Below are 17,564 nucleotides of genomic sequence, written 5' to 3' on the forward strand. Positions count from 1 at the left end.
AGAAACAAGACATAATTCCCTCTCTAATGTCTGTTTCATATTGCTGTGAAAACAATACCCGATACCTGATGCTGCAGTTTAAGCTGTGTCGGAGGCATTTCCGATACTGGTATCTGCTTCAGAACAACTCTAGTGTACATACAAACATATTGTCTGACAATAATCTTGGTGTCTGTAGTGAAGTAAAATATCTTGGTCATTTTTTAACAGAACACATGTCTGATGATAACAACATTTCCAGGCAATGTCGTATGATGTATGCACAAGCAAACAGTCTCTCACGCAAGTTTGGTCTGTGTACAGATGGAGTGAAGATGTCTCTGTTCAGAGCATATTGTACTCCACTCTACACTGCACACTTGTGGTCAAACTACAGAAAAAAAGAGTTTACAGAGACTTCAAGTAGCGTACAATGACGCCATGAGAATACTTTTAAAGAGACCGAGATAGAGTAGTGCCAGTGAAATGTTTGTGGCTGCACGAGTCAACACTTTCCAAACAGTTTTAAGAAATCTCATGTACAAATTCATCTGTAGACTGAATGACTCTGTAAATGGGATCATACTTGTTTTAACCAACATAAGGTTTAGCACCACACGCTACCAGTCCAGCTGTGGCGACATTGGTACAGCTGTCTCTTTGTAAGGCATTGCTAGGCCGATCTCGTCTAATGTTTTCCAGTCATCATCGCACTTCAGATTTTACCAGTAGGTCTTTTGGACCTCGCTATGCTACATGTCTGACAGCTCTTGATGATTCCTCTCGTACACACTCATACACACAGACAAACGCCGTGCCAGGACTGCTTTGGGAGCAACCTGGAGACCGCGGTGAGCAGTCTGGGCAGATTGTCTGTGGTACTTTGTGCGGCTAACCTCTCACATGTTTATGTGTTGGACAAAGCTTCCACACTGGCCTGCTAGCTGCAAGCAGCATGCCAAAAAAAATACTAAAATGTGTGTAAAAACCACTGACTCTGGATTGCTGACAAGTCTGAATCGTGGTAGTAGTGGTAGGTTTAACACAAAGAGGCAAAGCAATGGATGCATTTAAGGTGCAGCTCTAATAAGAAGCCGAGCTGGCGGCGGTAATGAGGCGCAGAGGTACTATTTTCTCGGTCCCGCTGTCCATTCAAAGACGGATTCAAGAAGCTCTTATTATTCCCTGGCCAGACCTCAAGTCCCCCAGATTGGCTGTGGCCTTAACGGGAAAGGCTGTGAATGATCTAATGTCCCTACTCGGTTTATATTTGTGACAGTGGAACAACGGAGTGTTTCTCTGCTGGACTTGGAGGCCAGAAGGAGCTGAAGCAACACAGGGTGCAGACTTGACTGTTGTTAGTTACTAAGTAGAATAAAAATAAGTCGAATATATATATGTGGCATTTTGAGTTCAACCTTTACTGCGTTATAGTTGTGTCGTGAGTTTGAAGCATAAGAGTTGTGCTGTATCTTCTGCATCATGTCAGTCAGTGTCCACGTGTTTATATCTCAAAAACAGAAAAGTGAGTTGAAAAATCAGAGCAGTTTTTATTTCGTTAACAGATCATGAGTTTTGCTCGGAGGCTTGAAATGGTAAATAGGTCTGTACAGAGAGTAGGAAGTAGTTTGTTTTTTAGATCGCAATCTAATGCTCAGCGTGTGTGTGGGTGTGTGATTGTGTGTGTAAATGTAGGTGTGTGCTTTTGATGATGACCTGTATGTGATGCTTAAATACGTCCTGTGGTGCTGTGAATTCATACTCTAATGATTTCTTGATTTTTGGAATCTGATCCTCTGACGCAAATGCTTTTGCTGAATCCCTAGTCTAGAGCACTTTACAATCAATCTAAATCTAATCTCCGACGTGCTTCATAAGTAGTGGGTATCGGTTTGTTCTTGTACTTATCGGGCTGTGTTTTAATCCCTTCAGCCTAAGATTCTGCGTCCAGCACTGCTTCCTGGAGAGGAGTTGGTGTCCGAGGGGTTGCGGGTGCTTCTGGACCCTGACGGCAGGGAGGAAGCAACTGGGGGTCTCCTGGGGGGCCCTCACATCCTGCCAGCAGAGGGAGCCCTCTTTCTCACCACATACCGCATCATTTTCAAAGGCACCCCCCATGATCAACTGGGTAAATACTGAGCCACAGCAACACTACTTTTAGTATGTTTGTATCATAAATATTCTTGTAAATAAATAACTATTCACTTTTGTTTTCATAAAAATCTATTTTTGTACTTTGACAGAAGTGTATTTTTTGTTGCTACGCCATCGTATAACATAATTATTTTCAACTAATAATTGGGTCCCAGCCGATATATTGAAGCCATCTTTTTCTGCTCAAATAGCCGCAGACCGTACCCTGGTAAACCACACTCTTCATCACTGTAATGCTCCTTCTAAACCATTACACGTATCAGTCGGTGGTGAAGCTGTGTGAATGGGTGAAAGGCGCTACACGAATACACAAGTCCATTTGCCTTTTACCATTTGTTTCTATGTGCGTCCAGTGGGGGAGCAGGCAGTGATGAGAGGTTTCCCAGTGTCCACGCTGATCAAAGAAAAGAAGATCAGCATCCAGAACCAGCTGCAGCAGAACATGCAGGAAGGCCTGCAGCTCCGCTCTGCTTCATTTCAGGTAAACGCTGAAACACACGTCTGTTATGAACAGAAGTTACCAAAGAACCTTAATCTAGATTTTAGATTTAAAAATTCCCCCCAGACATTAAATTCACATCATTTTATTAACGAAAGCCTTTTTTTAATTCACTGGGCTCACAGAGGATTCACAAACATAAGTTGTAACACTTGAAATAACAATTAACACTCTGTGCGGCACATCTTGCAGAAACCCCCACTGTCTCGTGTTTTATAACATGAATTCTTAGAATCAAAGGGGAAAAACATTTTCAGCCAAGCATGTGTTTTCAGTCTTCAGATGGACTGCTGTAAAAGCTGCTGTGGTTCATTCCTATCTTTTTATTAACATGGACGATGAAAGTGACAATGTTCTTGGATTGGATGTCACAAGGCCCATGTGGACATCTCGTGTGTGTGTGTGTGTGTGTGTGTGTGTGTGTGTGTGTGTGTGTGTGTGTGTGTGTGTGTGTGTGTGTGTGTGTGTGTGTGTGTGTGTGTGTGTGTGTGTGTGTGTGTGTGTGTGTGTGTGTGTGTGTGTGTGTGTGTGTGTGTGTGTGTGTGTGTGGTGGAAATGTACGTTTGACCAACGCTCTACAATTAACAGTTAATTAAGTTGGACAGAATTTGAATCCAGTGTGAATATGAAATGTTTACTGTGTTGTTAAATAGTCCGTTTCACTTAACTGTCTTACAGCTCATAAAGGTGGCTTTTGATGAGGAGGTGAGCTCAGAGATGGTGGAGATTTTCAGAAAGCACCTGCAGAGGATTCGCTACCCACAGTCCATCTTCAGCTCCTTTGCTTTTGCAGCAGGACAAACGGCACCTCAGCTAATCCTTCCAAAACAAAAAGAGAGGAACACTGGCTTCAGGTTCGTGGTGCGGCTTTTCAGCAACAACAAGCGCTGGATTGACTAGTTATTGTAAACATCACCTATTTCATGGGACATCTGAAATATGAATGTGCATAAATACATCCCTCCGCAGTTTGTTTCTCCTCTGTAACTCCGGTTTTGATGCTGAAATTGCACACAGTAAATCACATTGCCGTCTGCCCTGCACTCCTCACAGAACACTGTCCAAAACGATTGTCAAGGGAGCGAAGATGGCCGGAAAGATCACCATGGGCCGTGGCAGCCAAACCACACTGAAGAAGAGCGACAGAGGCAGCAGGATGACCTGGCATGAAGATGATGATGTTTCAAGTGAGATGGATGACACATTTGCGTGTGAAAGTGTGGCGGGAGATGGAAAACGTGACTCAATTTTCCCTCGTTTGTGTGTGCTTCAGTATCGGACGACGGTGAGCCGCCGCCCAGCAGCACTTTGCGAGCATCAGAGAAGTCCACCATGGAGCAGCTGGTGGAGCAGTCCTGTTTCCGTGACTATCAGCGTCTGGGCCTGGGCACCATCACCGCCAGCTCGTCCCGCTCCAAGTCAGGCGAGCAGTTCAGGATCACAGCCGTGAACAGACTCTACTCCCTCTGCCGCAGGTATACACGTCACGGGCTGCAATCCCGATAAAAGCTAAATATTGTTTGAGCTGCAACAGTGCGGCTAATCCTGCGCTGATTCCACTAAAGTGGAGCGCAGCGGTGCTGAGCACATTCGTTTCCAGGATTTGTAGCCCTGCCGAAAGCTTTGTAAGCCTCGATCTCCCAAAAGGCCGGTGGGGAGTCCTCCTTTACCTGACAGATGTTTGACACATCAAATTCAGCCTGTTCTACAAAAACACACATGCTGTGACTAATACAGCCATAATCTCACTCAGATCCTGGCTGTACATTCAGCAACAGACCTTTTGTTCAGCTGCATCGCTGTGCATGAACAAATGGCCTTGCAGTGGTTTATTGGTGCTGGACAATATTTATTCTCAACACTTGTGCGTTTAAGATTTCCATTCTGTGTCTCTCCGTCAGTTACCCAGGTCTGTTGGTGGTTCCTCAGGCAGTCCAGGACACCAGCTTACACAAAGTGGCCCGCTGCTACAGACACAACCGTCTGCCTGTTGTGTGTTGGAAGCATCCTCGTACTAAAGCCGTGCTGCTCCGCTCGGGAGGCTTCCACGGCAAGAGTGTGGTGGGATTGTTCAAGTCGCAGAACCCCTCCTCAACCGGTGTGCATCTACAGATCCAGCTGTTTTATCATTATGTTACTGAGGATGATTGACCTACAGGTGTAACGGCTAACTAAAGCTAAAAAGCTCGCTTTTGTTTTGTTTAGCCAATGAAACAGTTGTTTGTGATTCAAAGGGATTTCATGATTTTCATGAAATGACCATTATTTTCCGTCTAAATCAAAAGTGTTGTGATCTGCCTTTAGCTCCTGCCTCGTCCTCAGATTTATCCAGCAGTCTTGAGCAAGAGAAGTATCTGCAAGCCATCCTCAACTCCGTCCCAATTTACTTCAAAATGAACGGAAACAACACCCTGTCCAACCGCTCCCTCGTCGGCCTCTCACCAGGTACACTGACCATTATGTCCAGATCCTATTTTTATTTATTTAGATGCTGAATACAACATTTATCTCTGCTTCTTGACTATTTTGATCAGATTATTTGGATATTTCTAGATTATAGACTCTTCATATCTTAAACAACACACATTTGTGTGTTATGCTGTTTTTGACTTTTGAGTGTTTAGGCCTCTGATGATGCAGTTAACAGCAAGACAATTTTACTTCTGTAAACAGGAAAAGCGCAGGTTTAAGTAACACATTAATGATGGCTCCTTTCCCTTTAGGTGTCCCATGACATTGAGTCTGCATGCACAGCAGCAGGACTCTGATACTGGAACACCTTAATGGAATATAGACGTCAATGTTATCAATTACTCCTTTATTTGGCAAGTCAAAGTGTGCACACACACGCGTTCTTCTCCAGGATTGGCTGACCCAAAACCAAACCGTGACCTAAATAAACACAACTTGCTTTTGCTCAGTGACAAAGCAAACGTAGGTGGGATACCTCGCATGTCCGATAACTTCATATTATTTATCATTGGCGCCCTCAAACCGAAGCGACGTCACCTGACTGCCTGCACCCCTATCTGACCTGAATGTGCCGTGCGATGGCCTCGGCTCTGCCGTGGGAAAAAAAAACAAGTTTGTTTGCGAGGAACAAGAGGCCACAAGTTCATTTCTTCTGATAAAGAGAAAAACTGCAGAGTCGCTCTCTTTATTTTTGTTCACTCCAGCTCTGTTTTTTCTCTGCCATCAGGCAATCACTCTCTTCCCTTTTGTGTTTGCTCTGGTCGCAGCTATTTTTCACCTACTTATCTTTGTGTGTGTGTGTGTGTGTGTGTGTGTGTGTGTGTGTGTGTGTGTGTGTGTGTGTGTGTGTGTGTTTATGAGACAGCGAGAGAGAGAGAGACACTGTGTGGGAGAAATACTGTATCTGATATTTGGCACCAAATGGAAGGAAATTTGTACAATAAAAGGATATATAAGAATCACAGGACAACCTGGGGTCACTGCCCATTCATCTCCTCTGACTGGACTGAAGCTGTGACCAGGATGCTCACACACACGCACACACACACAGACACACACTCATTTAACCATCATGTATCTTGAGTTTAAAGCATTCAGATCAGGTATAAGGCTATTAATGGGAAAATTGGATTTAGCTCAATTCTGCAGTGTCACAATGAGTTCAAACTGAGCCAAAAGGCATAACTAATCATTGCTATGAGTTTTGTTTTTGCTTGTAGAAGGTAGTGCACATCTGTCATCTTGTCTTGTTGTGTGAATGTTTTGTCTTCAGGCAGTGACAGGAGGACATCCAGGATACCGAAGATGGCTCCTGTCCATTTAGACCTCCCGTTCTCAAACAGCTTTACCAGAGGAGGTGAGTGTTGTTCTCCGTTTCCTAATTAGAACGTCCACATGTGACCTCCTGCTGCCAGGTGGAATATGAAACACCAGAACCGGTCATCTGTAAGAATGTAGTTCTGAATGTGTTTTAGCATCATCTAGTCTCTTGACATTCATTTTTCTCACATTTTGGATAATCACAATAGTTTATGGAGGTTGGTTTGTCAGCGCTCCCGGTTATTCCAGATGTTCTGCCCGGCTCTCCTTTATCCACTCGGGTCACGTGTGCCCATGTTTCTCTTGTTATAAAACACATTTTCTCTCACATTTTAAAATTATGAGCGAATGTGTTATGCAACGAAATCAAAGACATCCTGGAAGGATTCTGATCGTATTGAATCACTCTTCTTGTAATAGATGATGTTACTGCGATTTTGAATCTCTTCAGGAGTATCCGTCAGTACTGAGTGTTTTGTCTCAGCCAGATGTTGTGCTTGTTGCCGGTGCGATGCGTGAGTCAGATGAATGACTCGGCATGAAAAAGGATGACACGTCACTTCAGATTACCAAAAACACGGGAGTTTCAGGATTATCACTGATTCATTCTTTGCCAGATTTCCTAAGAAAGTGGCGCAAATGTAGTGATTTGATTCATAAGAGATGACCACGGTCAGGAAATGATGTGATATTGTAGAGATGTTTGGCCAACAGTTTCATATAATAATGCTGATTGAGGCATAGAGCAAACTGAAAAGAGATGTAGCAACATGTCAAAGATCCCAACAGACAGAGAATATCTGTATTCCTGCTCTTAAGACGCAGAGTTTTCCACGCAAAACTAACACCTGCAGATCTACTTCAGTAAATCCCACCTCTGTGAACATGTCTCCACCTGAGGAGAGACCAACTGGCATGTAAACTGTGACTCCAGTCTGGTGCACCTGATGCAGATAAAAGACATCACAGGTCGTGTCACATCTGTTCCTGATAAAGTGGCACAAAAGTCTTTTTGTTTTCATACCATCAATCATAACCATGGACAAACATATTCATGCATGCTGTGACAATCATTCTCTTGGTCACTGAAAGATAACTTAATGTGGATCAACTCTTCATTTGCATGTTTCTGATATGGTGGTGATGTCCGTATGATGTTGACATGCCCTCGTCTTTTTCTCTCTCTCTACCTCCTGCACAAACAACCGCCCAGTGCTTGAGTACAGAGATAAACTTTTCACTCACTCAAACCCAAAACCTGCCAGTAAGGAGAGAATCCACCATCAAGGTAACAGTCAAACTGCCTCTCTCCCCTGCTAGTCCTCTTCATGCGCTCAATATCTCTCTACGGCATCTTCCAAGCCTCGTCCTTTTCTAACCCTACACAGAAGCTCACTAACCAGGTCACTTCACCCCGCTTCAAACCCCTTACGAAGACCTTGTGAGTCATAGTACTACTAATCATGTCTGACTTTGCAAGTGCTCTTCTGGGAGCTGTGGTTTTCCCACAAACCAAAGCGGCTGCTCGAATGTGGCCTGTTACAAGCCGGCCCAGACTGAGGCGGAAAGGAAGCTGTTTGTCATGGCGGACGAGTCATGAATCACACAAAATGAGGCACCTCTGATCCTGTAGTGTAATGAAGACCGACTCGAGTGTTCTGAAATTTGACTCGAAGCAAATAGTAGTCAATTCATATTACAATAAGAAATCATATAAAGGTGTTGTGTTTTTATTGTCTGTTTATCTCTGAGCAGGCTTGTTAATCTTCAATCAGGTGTAAACGGTTATTGATCATATCCATGTAAAGTGTTACCGATAGCATTTGAAACGTTCCGCATATGACCCCCAAGGATTTTAAGATATCTGCATTAAATGTCCATTTGGTCAAAGGCTCGTGTGTAACTGCCCTGATTGCAGAAGCTAACATTAGTGGCAGCAACTCATGAGAGCGCAAAGTGATTACTGTGAAAAATCATCTCCTTCCTGATTGTGATTCATGCTGTTTGGACGGTATTGCATGCTGGTTTGTTTTCAGGGAAATGTGCTTCCAGACTTGTTGACTTGCAAAAAAAATTCCAATGACTTCTGCTTCTACTATCTCAACACACCCGAATCGCAGAGGCAACTGCTTTGTTGGTGGACTGAAAGAATGTCATAGTCCATGTTGCACTGCTGCGCACGTTACCCTAGTCCGCATGCCATGTGTTGTTCATCGCGCAGTCTTAGTTTGTTTGACAGCATGTGTACATCAACAGACCAGCTCCTGCGTGTGTTCGTGTGTGACTTTTGTTTGTGTCTGTGTGTTTGCAGGCATGTGGGCTAGCCTGCGCTCCAGCAGCAGACCCAACCATCACCCGTCGACAGCAGACGTGGGCACCAGACTAGCGGGGAAGGATCTGGCGCCCCCTGCAGGTAGCAGCAGTCTGCAGGCGCAGCTCCTGAAACGGCAAGCTGCCCTCTACGTCTTTGGAGAAAAGTCCCATCTCAGGGTGAGAATGAAAAGGAAGCTCCTCTGAGGAGACCGGGAAGACATTTTGTTGTAAATCCACGTTGTCCAACCTATCAGGTGGACCTCTACAGTCTGAATCCCTCATTTCAGACACTTTCACCAAAAACTGAAAAGTAACATTTCGATCAGTCTAGTGAATAAGTGAAAATATGTTTCCTTAATAAAATAAACTTACATGTTGGATATCTTTCTGTGTTTGGCAGGGCCTCAGAGTGGACTCTTCTCTGAACTGTGAACTGGTGCCGGTGGACTTTGCCGACACACGGCAGGTGAAAGCCTCTTTCAAAAAACTACTGAGAGCCTGCGCTCCCAGCGCCACCTCGTCCGACTTGGAGGATTCCTTCCTCAAAGCCTTGGAAGACTCTGAATGGATCCTGCAGGTAAACAGGTGTCCGAGTCAGACTCTAAAACTGATGTGAGAACGACCCAGCAGTCTGCTTTTAATGCTCATCTTGTGTATCAGATTCACATAATGAATAAATCCACCCCGAAGCCATTTTCCCAAGGAAAACCGATTCACAACAGCAGAGTTCTTATCATGCTGGTTATCTCATGGACCCCTGCAGCCTTTGTCCAAACGTTGAACATATCAGAAAATATTATCTTTGTGAAAGTCGAAGTAGGCAACAAGCACCACTCAAGAAACAATTTACCAGTAGACCAATGGTAACATATTCACAGAGAGGATTAATTGTGTGTGTAAATGTGTTTGAATGCACATATGTTGATCTCCCACAGCTTCACAAGATCCTGCAGCTGGTACTGATTCTGGTGGAGCTTCTGGACAGCGGCTCGTCTGTTCTCCTCAGCCTGGAGGATGGCTGGGACATAACTACACAAGTGAGAAAAACGCACAAATAAGACAATATTTAGACCAGAGGAAGAACATGGAGAAATGGTCTTCCTTCCTATGTTCTGGTATTTTTCTTGAAATGCCCATCCCCGATGGAGACAAATCATTACATGCATCGCTACGTGCCTCCACTGCATCAAATGCCGTAAACAAAGAAGAAAGACGTTAATAAGTGTGTGTGTGTGTGTGTGTGTAACCACCACTTCCCTGGTACAAGTCCAGATGGGGGTCCTTGTTACATTTCACTCCTGTCTTTATAATCGTAGCAGTTAGTAAAAGAAAACACAGGGAACACATGGATCAAAAGAAACACATTAAATCATTTAAAGAAACACACAAGCACCATCCTGCAATCCAGCAATGAAACACCATGATGTGTCCAAGTTACTGGCACTCAGTTCACAATGTCATTCTGCCCCATCCTCAGTGAATACAAACATGTAGAACACACACTGATTTACATTGTGTTTTGCCAAAATTTCAAACATAAGTTTGTTTGACATTTTACTGAAAGCATAACTTGTAAAATGTGAAAGACAATCACTTGTTGAAGATGATTTAGCTTTTGATGTAAACAAACAAACACCAGTCAGACTGCAGTGGGCCATGTGTGAATCATAAATCCCTGACACACCTGCTTTTATTTTCTGCTCATCTTATAATCAGCGCTGTCACTGGTGACCCCATAATGCAGAGATAGATTATAAAAGTCTTGTTGGTGCACTGATCTTTTTTTTTTGCTGATTTCCAAAAGTCATGGTTCTGATTTTAAGGCACGCAAACTAAAAGTCTTTTTTTCCATCCAGATCAATTGTCTGTATCCATTTTGCATGTTTGCTTTCTGAGCTCATTTGTTCCACGTTGACCTGTTAAAAGTGCACATGTTGGTGTTGAAAGTGTGTGTCCTTGAAAATGTGCTTTACTGGGTTTGCAAAGCCCTGGGCTGTTGTGTAAAAGGACGGTTTGTGGGACCCCTTATGCCGGGCACGTGTTTGGCCCGGAGCGTCTCTCTCCACGGGCCACCGGCCAGGTCCCGATCAGCCCGGACAGGCAAATGGGCTCCATATGCTCTGGCTCTCCTGCCTCTGTCCACGGACCATAGACACCCAGCAGACAAAACCCTGTCTTCTGTTCCTCTATCGAAACCCTCTGCCTCTCTCGTATCCTCTCTCATGCCTCGCATCTTTCTTAAATCCATTCCTCAGTCCGCTGTAGTCTCATAAATAATCGGAGGGGTTTATTTCAGTTCCGGGGTTGCAGAGGGGTTCTTCAACCACTTTCTCCACCACTCAGGTCCGGAGGTTCTTTGGAACCTCACTGGGAAGCCATTAGCTGATTTTCTCGCTCATTCCACGCGTCAGGGCTCATTAGCTGTGTTGGAGAAGACGCGGGCGGAGGAGCAGGCCAAGCAATGCTGCATGTTTCGAAAAGTGGTGTTTTACGGAGTGAGCCTGAAGACGTTCTATAAATGTAATTGACAGCAGATGATCGGCGTAAAGTTGTGTTGTCAGAAGATGTTGTGCTCGGCTTTTGAAGGGATGCAAAGTCGTGCCAAACGAGGAAAAAAAACTAAAAGTATGCTGACTCGTAATCACTCTGAAACAATTCTGCACCGTGGTGGTGAAACAGCTGCCACTTTCCTTTTAGTAGTCCGATATTTAAAACCGCTCATTGGCCAAATTATCAAGGATTTGAAAGCCTGTATATTTAACATAATGAAAAGTATCATATTCAGTGGATCTCAGTGGCATTGACAGTAAAATATAAAGCCGGTGCTCTTTTCAAGGAGGAACACTATGTTGTATTTTCATATCAACCAAAGATAATTAGGGTACCTTGAACTTTGTTGTTTTTTTGTTTTTTTTAAGTAGGCTTTAAGAGGGCCAAACACACAACAATCCAGGAGAAACACACACAGCAGAATTGTCGTTTTCTTGTTAATTGCCGATTGATAATACTGCAGATGGGTACAGTGTTTGACCCGTCTCTTCCTCATATTTCACTCGCACCTTTTCTCTTTTCCTCTGCAGGTGGTGTCTTTGGTGCAGCTGCTGAGCGATCCTTTCTACCGGACTCTGGAAGGTTTTCAGGTGCTGCTGGAGAAAGAGTGGCTGTCCTTTGGCCACAAGTTCAGCCAGCGGAGCAACCTGAGTCCCAGCAGCCAGGGCGGCGGCTTTACACCCATCTTCCTGCAGTTCCTGGACTGTGTGCACCAGGTGAGTTTCACCTTCGCTACCGCAGGTTCTCCACACAGTCATCATCTCCTGCCTGTGCTATGTGACCCCTCTCCACTTCTTAACCCCCACATGACTTCGTACCGTCTCCATGAGATCGTCACATTCCTCATAAGCGTACAGGCGAGAGGGGTAAAAAAAAAAAAAAGGCGAGAAATTCAGATGTCATTATCTATACATTTGGTTTAGTTTTTCACTTTGCATTCCCAACACTAGATGTGTAATTTCAACACCGTATTGCACCAGAGAGTGTGCGCGGGGAGGCTGCTGCCCAGATGGTCCGTGAACCCAGTGATCAGCGCTCAGCTGTCTGCGCTCGCGTGTTTCAGCATCCCTTCACATTTCAGTGCGTGTTTAGAACTGTAGGAAATTGCAGTTTTGGGAATTGGTTTGTGTGTGTGGGGGGGGGGAGTGGAGTTAAGAATGAAGCTGATACAGATGTGGTGCAGAAACCTGTGTCCACTATGAAATGCTAACTTTAGAGAATGCTGTGTGTCCCCTGGAGTCGCACAGACCCATTCCCATACACTTACATCAACGCATAGTTTCTGCATTTGTCTTTTGAAACTGTAAGCCTGGCAGCTAAGACAGTTTGGCAAGGGTCCTGGGGTCTGGGGAGCTGTAAACAGGGTGGGGGGGGGAAGAGGGGATTCGGACAAGAGCTGAAAATAGAAGTGCCTCATCTCCAAAACAGCTGTTGTTTTTGCCAGTAGACCCAGCTGGCCTCAAATATTCAACACTTCTCTCTTGTTGGCCACCTCACACTACTGGATGGGAACAATGGGGCTGCAGTCCTGCTGGCTCAGTCTGGATTGTGTCTGGTGGTGATGATATCACTGACCTTTAACCCCACGAGGACAGGAGACTTTCCTGTTTCTAATTGGTCATTTATGCACTGGAGGGATGTGAAGCCACAACACAAAGACACTCTGATTGTCTCTCTCTGTCTCTTAAATCAAATCTTTATCCATCTTTTCATGTCTTTGCAGTTTTTGGAGCAACATCCTCTGGAGTTTGAGTTCAATCAGTATTATCTGAAGTTCCTGGCCTATCATCACATCTCTAACCGCTTCAAGAACTTCCTGTTGGACTCAGACTATGAGCGTCTGGAACATGGTTAGTGTCCTTTACTGTTTAAACCAGAGAGGGTTGCTTTTTTTAGTATTATCTGTTTTTATACTGCGGAAATGCTGCATTGCAATTGGCTGTATGTTACTTTCATATGAGCCCATTTTAACCCAGATTAAAAGTAGCACTTTACCATAAAGTTGACATGTAAGGAACAAAATGTATATATACACAAGTACCCGTAAGTAAATGAAACCGCATCAGATGCCTGCAATGTTCACACTAGGTGCACCATGACCAGACTCAATTTATTAAAATACATTGGCACAAACTAATTCATGCTGAAAATTAACCAAAAATACTCATATTTGATTCATTTAATTATGAGGTTGTGCGTTATGTGTATGCCTGAAGATGAAATGTAGAATCTCCATTGATGAACGCAGCCAGACAAAACCTTCTCTCATAAAACCCTTTTGTTGAATCACAACTTTTAGTACCATAGTGTTGCATCAGCCAAAACAATCTGTGTGGTTAATTGGCCCATATATTCAGCAGCTTCTCCTCTGTGTGTTTCGCAGGCACATTGTTTGAGGATAAAGGTGATAAACAGGCCCGGAGAGGCATCTGTATCTGGGAGGGCATGAACAGGATGCACCGGAGGAGTCCCGTCTTCTTCAACTACCTGTACAGCCCCACAGAGAGCGACGTGAGTGTGTCTGTCTTCCTTTCTGTCCTTCGTGTAGCAGAGCTGACAGCTACAACTGAGTCATGCATGCAAAAGGTGCTGGATCATTGACATGATTTATATGTGTTATTAGTATGTTAATGTAGCGGTTATCGTCGATGCCGTTTCTATCGCGGGACCCCTACGTGCAACACTACTACAGACTTAACAAGATGCTCTCTGCAAGACTTTTTTGATTATCCTCAACAAGGACTTTTCCCACAGTATTTTACATAATAGACACAATAAGATTGGATCTGATTCTTATTCAAACCTTTCTGTGTTGCAGTTGATCCTGAAGCCTTCGATCAGCATCCCCAGCCTGAATAAATGGGACTACTTCACAGACGAGACTCTGTCCACGGGGCCGTGTTACGACTGGGGGATGATGGCTGCGAGGTCGGACGGCTCAGAGGAGGTGCACACGCTCTCCAACAGTAAGAGGAGGATCGTGTGGCCGTGTTACAGCAGCGTGAGCCGCGCCCAGCCTGACGCCATCACCAAACTCCTTTCTGTAAGAGTTGTTCCCAAAAAGTTTGATCTGAAGTTTTATCCCATGTGTTCTCGTGTCGCATGTCAACATTTGCGGTCTTTCTTGGCTGGTATTGATGCTGCAGGACATTGGGAAGCTGGAAGGTGAGCTGAACCAGACCTCTGAGAAATGGCAGACAACTCTGGAGAGAGTCCGGATCAGCATTCAGGAAGACCTCGCCCAAGAAGGAAATGTGAGTGTTATGTTGTATTAATAATAACCGAAACAACAAATCACAGTAGTTTAAGTGTGTGAAACTGTTTCCCACTCCCACTTTATCTTTCATCTTGTGTGTTTGTAGCTCCGTAAACAGTCCATGGTGTCCATCTCAGGCCTCATTCCCACGTCAAGCCTGCAGGCTTTCCAGCGGCGCTCCATGCTGCACCTGCCAGACAGCGCGCTGGGCGAAGACCGTGGCACCGCCGCGGCCAATGGGATCAACCGCCGCGCCGCAACACTTTACAACCAGTTCACCCCCAAGAGCGAGGAGAACAGGTGGGTCGTGAACTTCCTGAGTCCTGGAGCAAATAAGAAGTTCACATTGAATTCCCTTAAAACTGTTGCCGAGGGGCCAGTCCAGTTTTGGAAGATGAGTCATCGCTGTGGTATGTGTCTGTGTCAACTGTGTGAGGATTGTACTCTGTGAAACTCTGGGTGTGTAATTTTACAATTATTTTACAATTACCACGAGGTATCTGGAGTTTCTCCCGAGTTGGGATATTTTATTTTAATTTTATAATCAACTCTCTCTTTAAAGAGAGCGTAGAAAACGGCTTCAGTTCTACGTCAGAAACTGCCGTCTTTCTAAATTACTTTCTGCTTCTGCCCTCCTCCACAGCCGTACATTGCTTTGCTCCTGCCGGCTTTAAACCGCTGTTTACATACAACCCTACAGCAAAACATCCAAACTTTAAACACCATCAGCTGCAAAAGGTACAGAGACATAACATCCAGTCCAGCTGGATCTCACCGTGTGTTATTCTTCAGGTCTTACGAGGGGATCCTGTATAAACGTGGAGCACTGCTGAAAGGCTGGAAACCTCGCTGGTTTGTATTGGACATAACGAAACACCAGGTGAGCCGCACCGCATTCATGTTGAAGAAAAACTAAACCCTCACCTGAGTGACGGGCTGCAGCTTAACGTTCACGTCTTCACAGATGAGGTACTACGACACCGGGGAGGACACAAACTGCAGAGGCCACATCGATCTGGCCGAGGTGGAGTCTGTAATGATCGCCGCGCCCACTATAGGAGCTCCCAAACACATCAGTGAAAAGGCTTTCTTTGACGTGAGTAAAAGTCCACCCAAATGTGCACTGCATGCTGCCGTGTCCCGTCTCTGTCGTTTTGAGTTTGAAAGTTTGTTTTACGACGCCTATTGGTGTCTAGACGGGAGGTTAGCCAATCGTGGGTCGTACTCATTCAATCACACAACACCGCAGTGGTCGTTGCAGAGATATTCTAGTTAAATATTGAACTATTAGCATTTGTTAACATTGACAAGTAAATCTCACACGCTACAAAAATAGACCTGATGCATAAAGACAGTGGAGCAAAGATGAACCTGTGTGTCAGTTATTGTGTTGCACATTCACGTCTGTCCCTTTGGTCCACATTTAACCCTTGCTGTCCGATACCTCTGTAGCTGAAGACCAGCAAGCGAGTGTACAACTTCTGCGCTTCCGACGCGCCCAGCGCTCAGCTGTGGATGGACAAGATCCAGAACTGCATCTCCGATGCTTGAGCAGTGAACCTCGGAGCCTGAACACTGACGTCAACATCATGAACATTAGAGGCGGCATCAGGTGGCTGAGAGCAGAGGCGGGACACCCGCTCGACTCAGCTTTTAGATGTCTTTAATTCGGGGACCACAGTGAACAAAGTGCCTGCTCGTGGAGAATAATTACTGATCATCCACCTCTCTGCCTGTTGTTACTTAGCAGCTGTTCGGGCTGTCGTCTCTCTGCTTCAGTTGGCGTGGATCAAACGCATTCGTCTCTGCTGTCAGCTCCCTCCTCCCTCCTCCCTCCACGCCTCCAACAGGGATGAAGTGAAGATAAGCTGATGTTTGAGGGGACTGCACTTCCAAGGAAATGCTATCCTACTTAAGCTGTAAATAGATCAAAGCAATATCACTGGCCAATCAAACTGTGGGTTCAATTTTAGACTTAAAAACATGTAGAAAATAGCCTTTAAAATACTTTCTATCGGATATTTTACTACGAGGAAAAGGTTATTGCTGCTTAAAGAAACGTATGAACTGCCAAAAACTCTGAGATTAAAATGCACAACATGAAAAAGCAATTTCTTTGCACTTAGCTCTAAAGTATGCACTCCTTATCAAATATAAATTTCTAACAGATGCAGACAGTGAGGCTAAAGGCATTACTTTACAGTGTACATACATTTCCTCCAGACAGATTAAAGGAAAAGAATTTGCACAGTGAGTTCGAAATGAGTTACCGGACATTTTTCTATTTAAATACGTGATGTTTCCTCTATTTTGTTGAATGTGTTGTTGACTTCTGGATAACACGTGTCTCATGTAATGTAAATTATTGTTTTTTATTAAAAGTGTAACTGTGTAAGTGTGGTGGCTTTATGTTTTCCTGTACATACCTGTGTGACATTTCATTTTATATACTGTATGATGTTCTGAACATAAGCATACTTTTCTAACCTTAATTCTAATGTAACCAACAAGTCTTCTTTTTTTTTACGCGTCGTTACCGGTGCAAAAACCTGAGTGGCCTGTTTCCCGTTTGTGATGAAACATTGTTCTGAAAATGAAAATGGAGACAATTCTTTTGTTGTTGTTGTCGTCGTCAAGGCGGGCTCTGCGTCTTTTAAGGAATTGAATGAATATATCATGTAGGACGTTGTGCTTTTCAGAGATCCTCGTCTTGTCTGTTTGTGAAACCGATAGTTCTATTAAAAAAGAAAAAAAATGAAACTACTCAAAGATTTCGGAGGCTTTTTTGTTACTGTATGTTTGTACCATGTTTTGTGATGACACTAATATTTTGAAATAAACCAAACACTTGAAACGACCCGTTGCTTGTGTTCTTGTTTAAGTGAGTTAATACCAAAAGGTTTGCTTGTGTAAAAGTCCTGCATTTAAAGTTTTATTGATGTGAAAGTACAGACATATTACCAACAAATTGTATTCAAGCAACAGTATATATGTATTATTAGTTGTGAAGGTTATATGTAT

General features: G+C 44.2%; 1 protein-coding gene across 2 annotated transcripts in view; it reads left to right on the forward strand.

Moving 5' to 3' along the window:
• The window catches only part of sbf2 (SET binding factor 2), a 76,875-nt gene extending 59,492 nt beyond the window's left edge, over window positions 1–17,383 (forward strand). The window contains exons 22-42 of one of the 2 annotated variants that reach the window (XM_079288145.1): window positions 1,912–2,107; window positions 2,487–2,614; window positions 3,311–3,486; window positions 3,686–3,819; window positions 3,906–4,107; window positions 4,534–4,730; window positions 4,937–5,077; window positions 6,378–6,461; window positions 7,638–7,712; window positions 8,736–8,914; window positions 9,138–9,314; window positions 9,673–9,774; window positions 11,818–12,003; window positions 13,011–13,137; window positions 13,671–13,798; window positions 14,106–14,330; window positions 14,434–14,541; window positions 14,650–14,843; window positions 15,336–15,423; window positions 15,508–15,639; window positions 15,996–17,383. In XM_079288145.1, coding sequence (XP_079144271.1) covers window positions 1,912–2,107; window positions 2,487–2,614; window positions 3,311–3,486; window positions 3,686–3,819; window positions 3,906–4,107; window positions 4,534–4,730; window positions 4,937–5,077; window positions 6,378–6,461; window positions 7,638–7,712; window positions 8,736–8,914; window positions 9,138–9,314; window positions 9,673–9,774; window positions 11,818–12,003; window positions 13,011–13,137; window positions 13,671–13,798; window positions 14,106–14,330; window positions 14,434–14,541; window positions 14,650–14,843; window positions 15,336–15,423; window positions 15,508–15,639; window positions 15,996–16,094 — 3,078 coding nt within the window. In that variant the 3' untranslated portion in view covers window positions 16,095–17,383. The remainder of the gene's footprint in view (window positions 1–1,911; window positions 2,108–2,486; window positions 2,615–3,310; window positions 3,487–3,685; window positions 3,820–3,905; window positions 4,108–4,533; window positions 4,731–4,936; window positions 5,078–6,377; window positions 6,462–7,637; window positions 7,713–8,735; window positions 8,915–9,137; window positions 9,315–9,672; window positions 9,775–11,817; window positions 12,004–13,010; window positions 13,138–13,670; window positions 13,799–14,105; window positions 14,331–14,433; window positions 14,542–14,649; window positions 14,844–15,335; window positions 15,424–15,507; window positions 15,640–15,995) is intronic. The other variant, XM_079288146.1, reaches the window with a different exon arrangement.
• The last annotated feature ends 181 nt before the right edge of the window (window positions 17,384–17,564 follow it).

This window comes from Melanostigma gelatinosum, assembly GCF_949748355.1.
Source record: "Melanostigma gelatinosum genome assembly, chromosome: 2".
Taxonomy (NCBI): Eukaryota; Metazoa; Chordata; class Actinopteri; order Perciformes; family Zoarcidae; genus Melanostigma; species Melanostigma gelatinosum.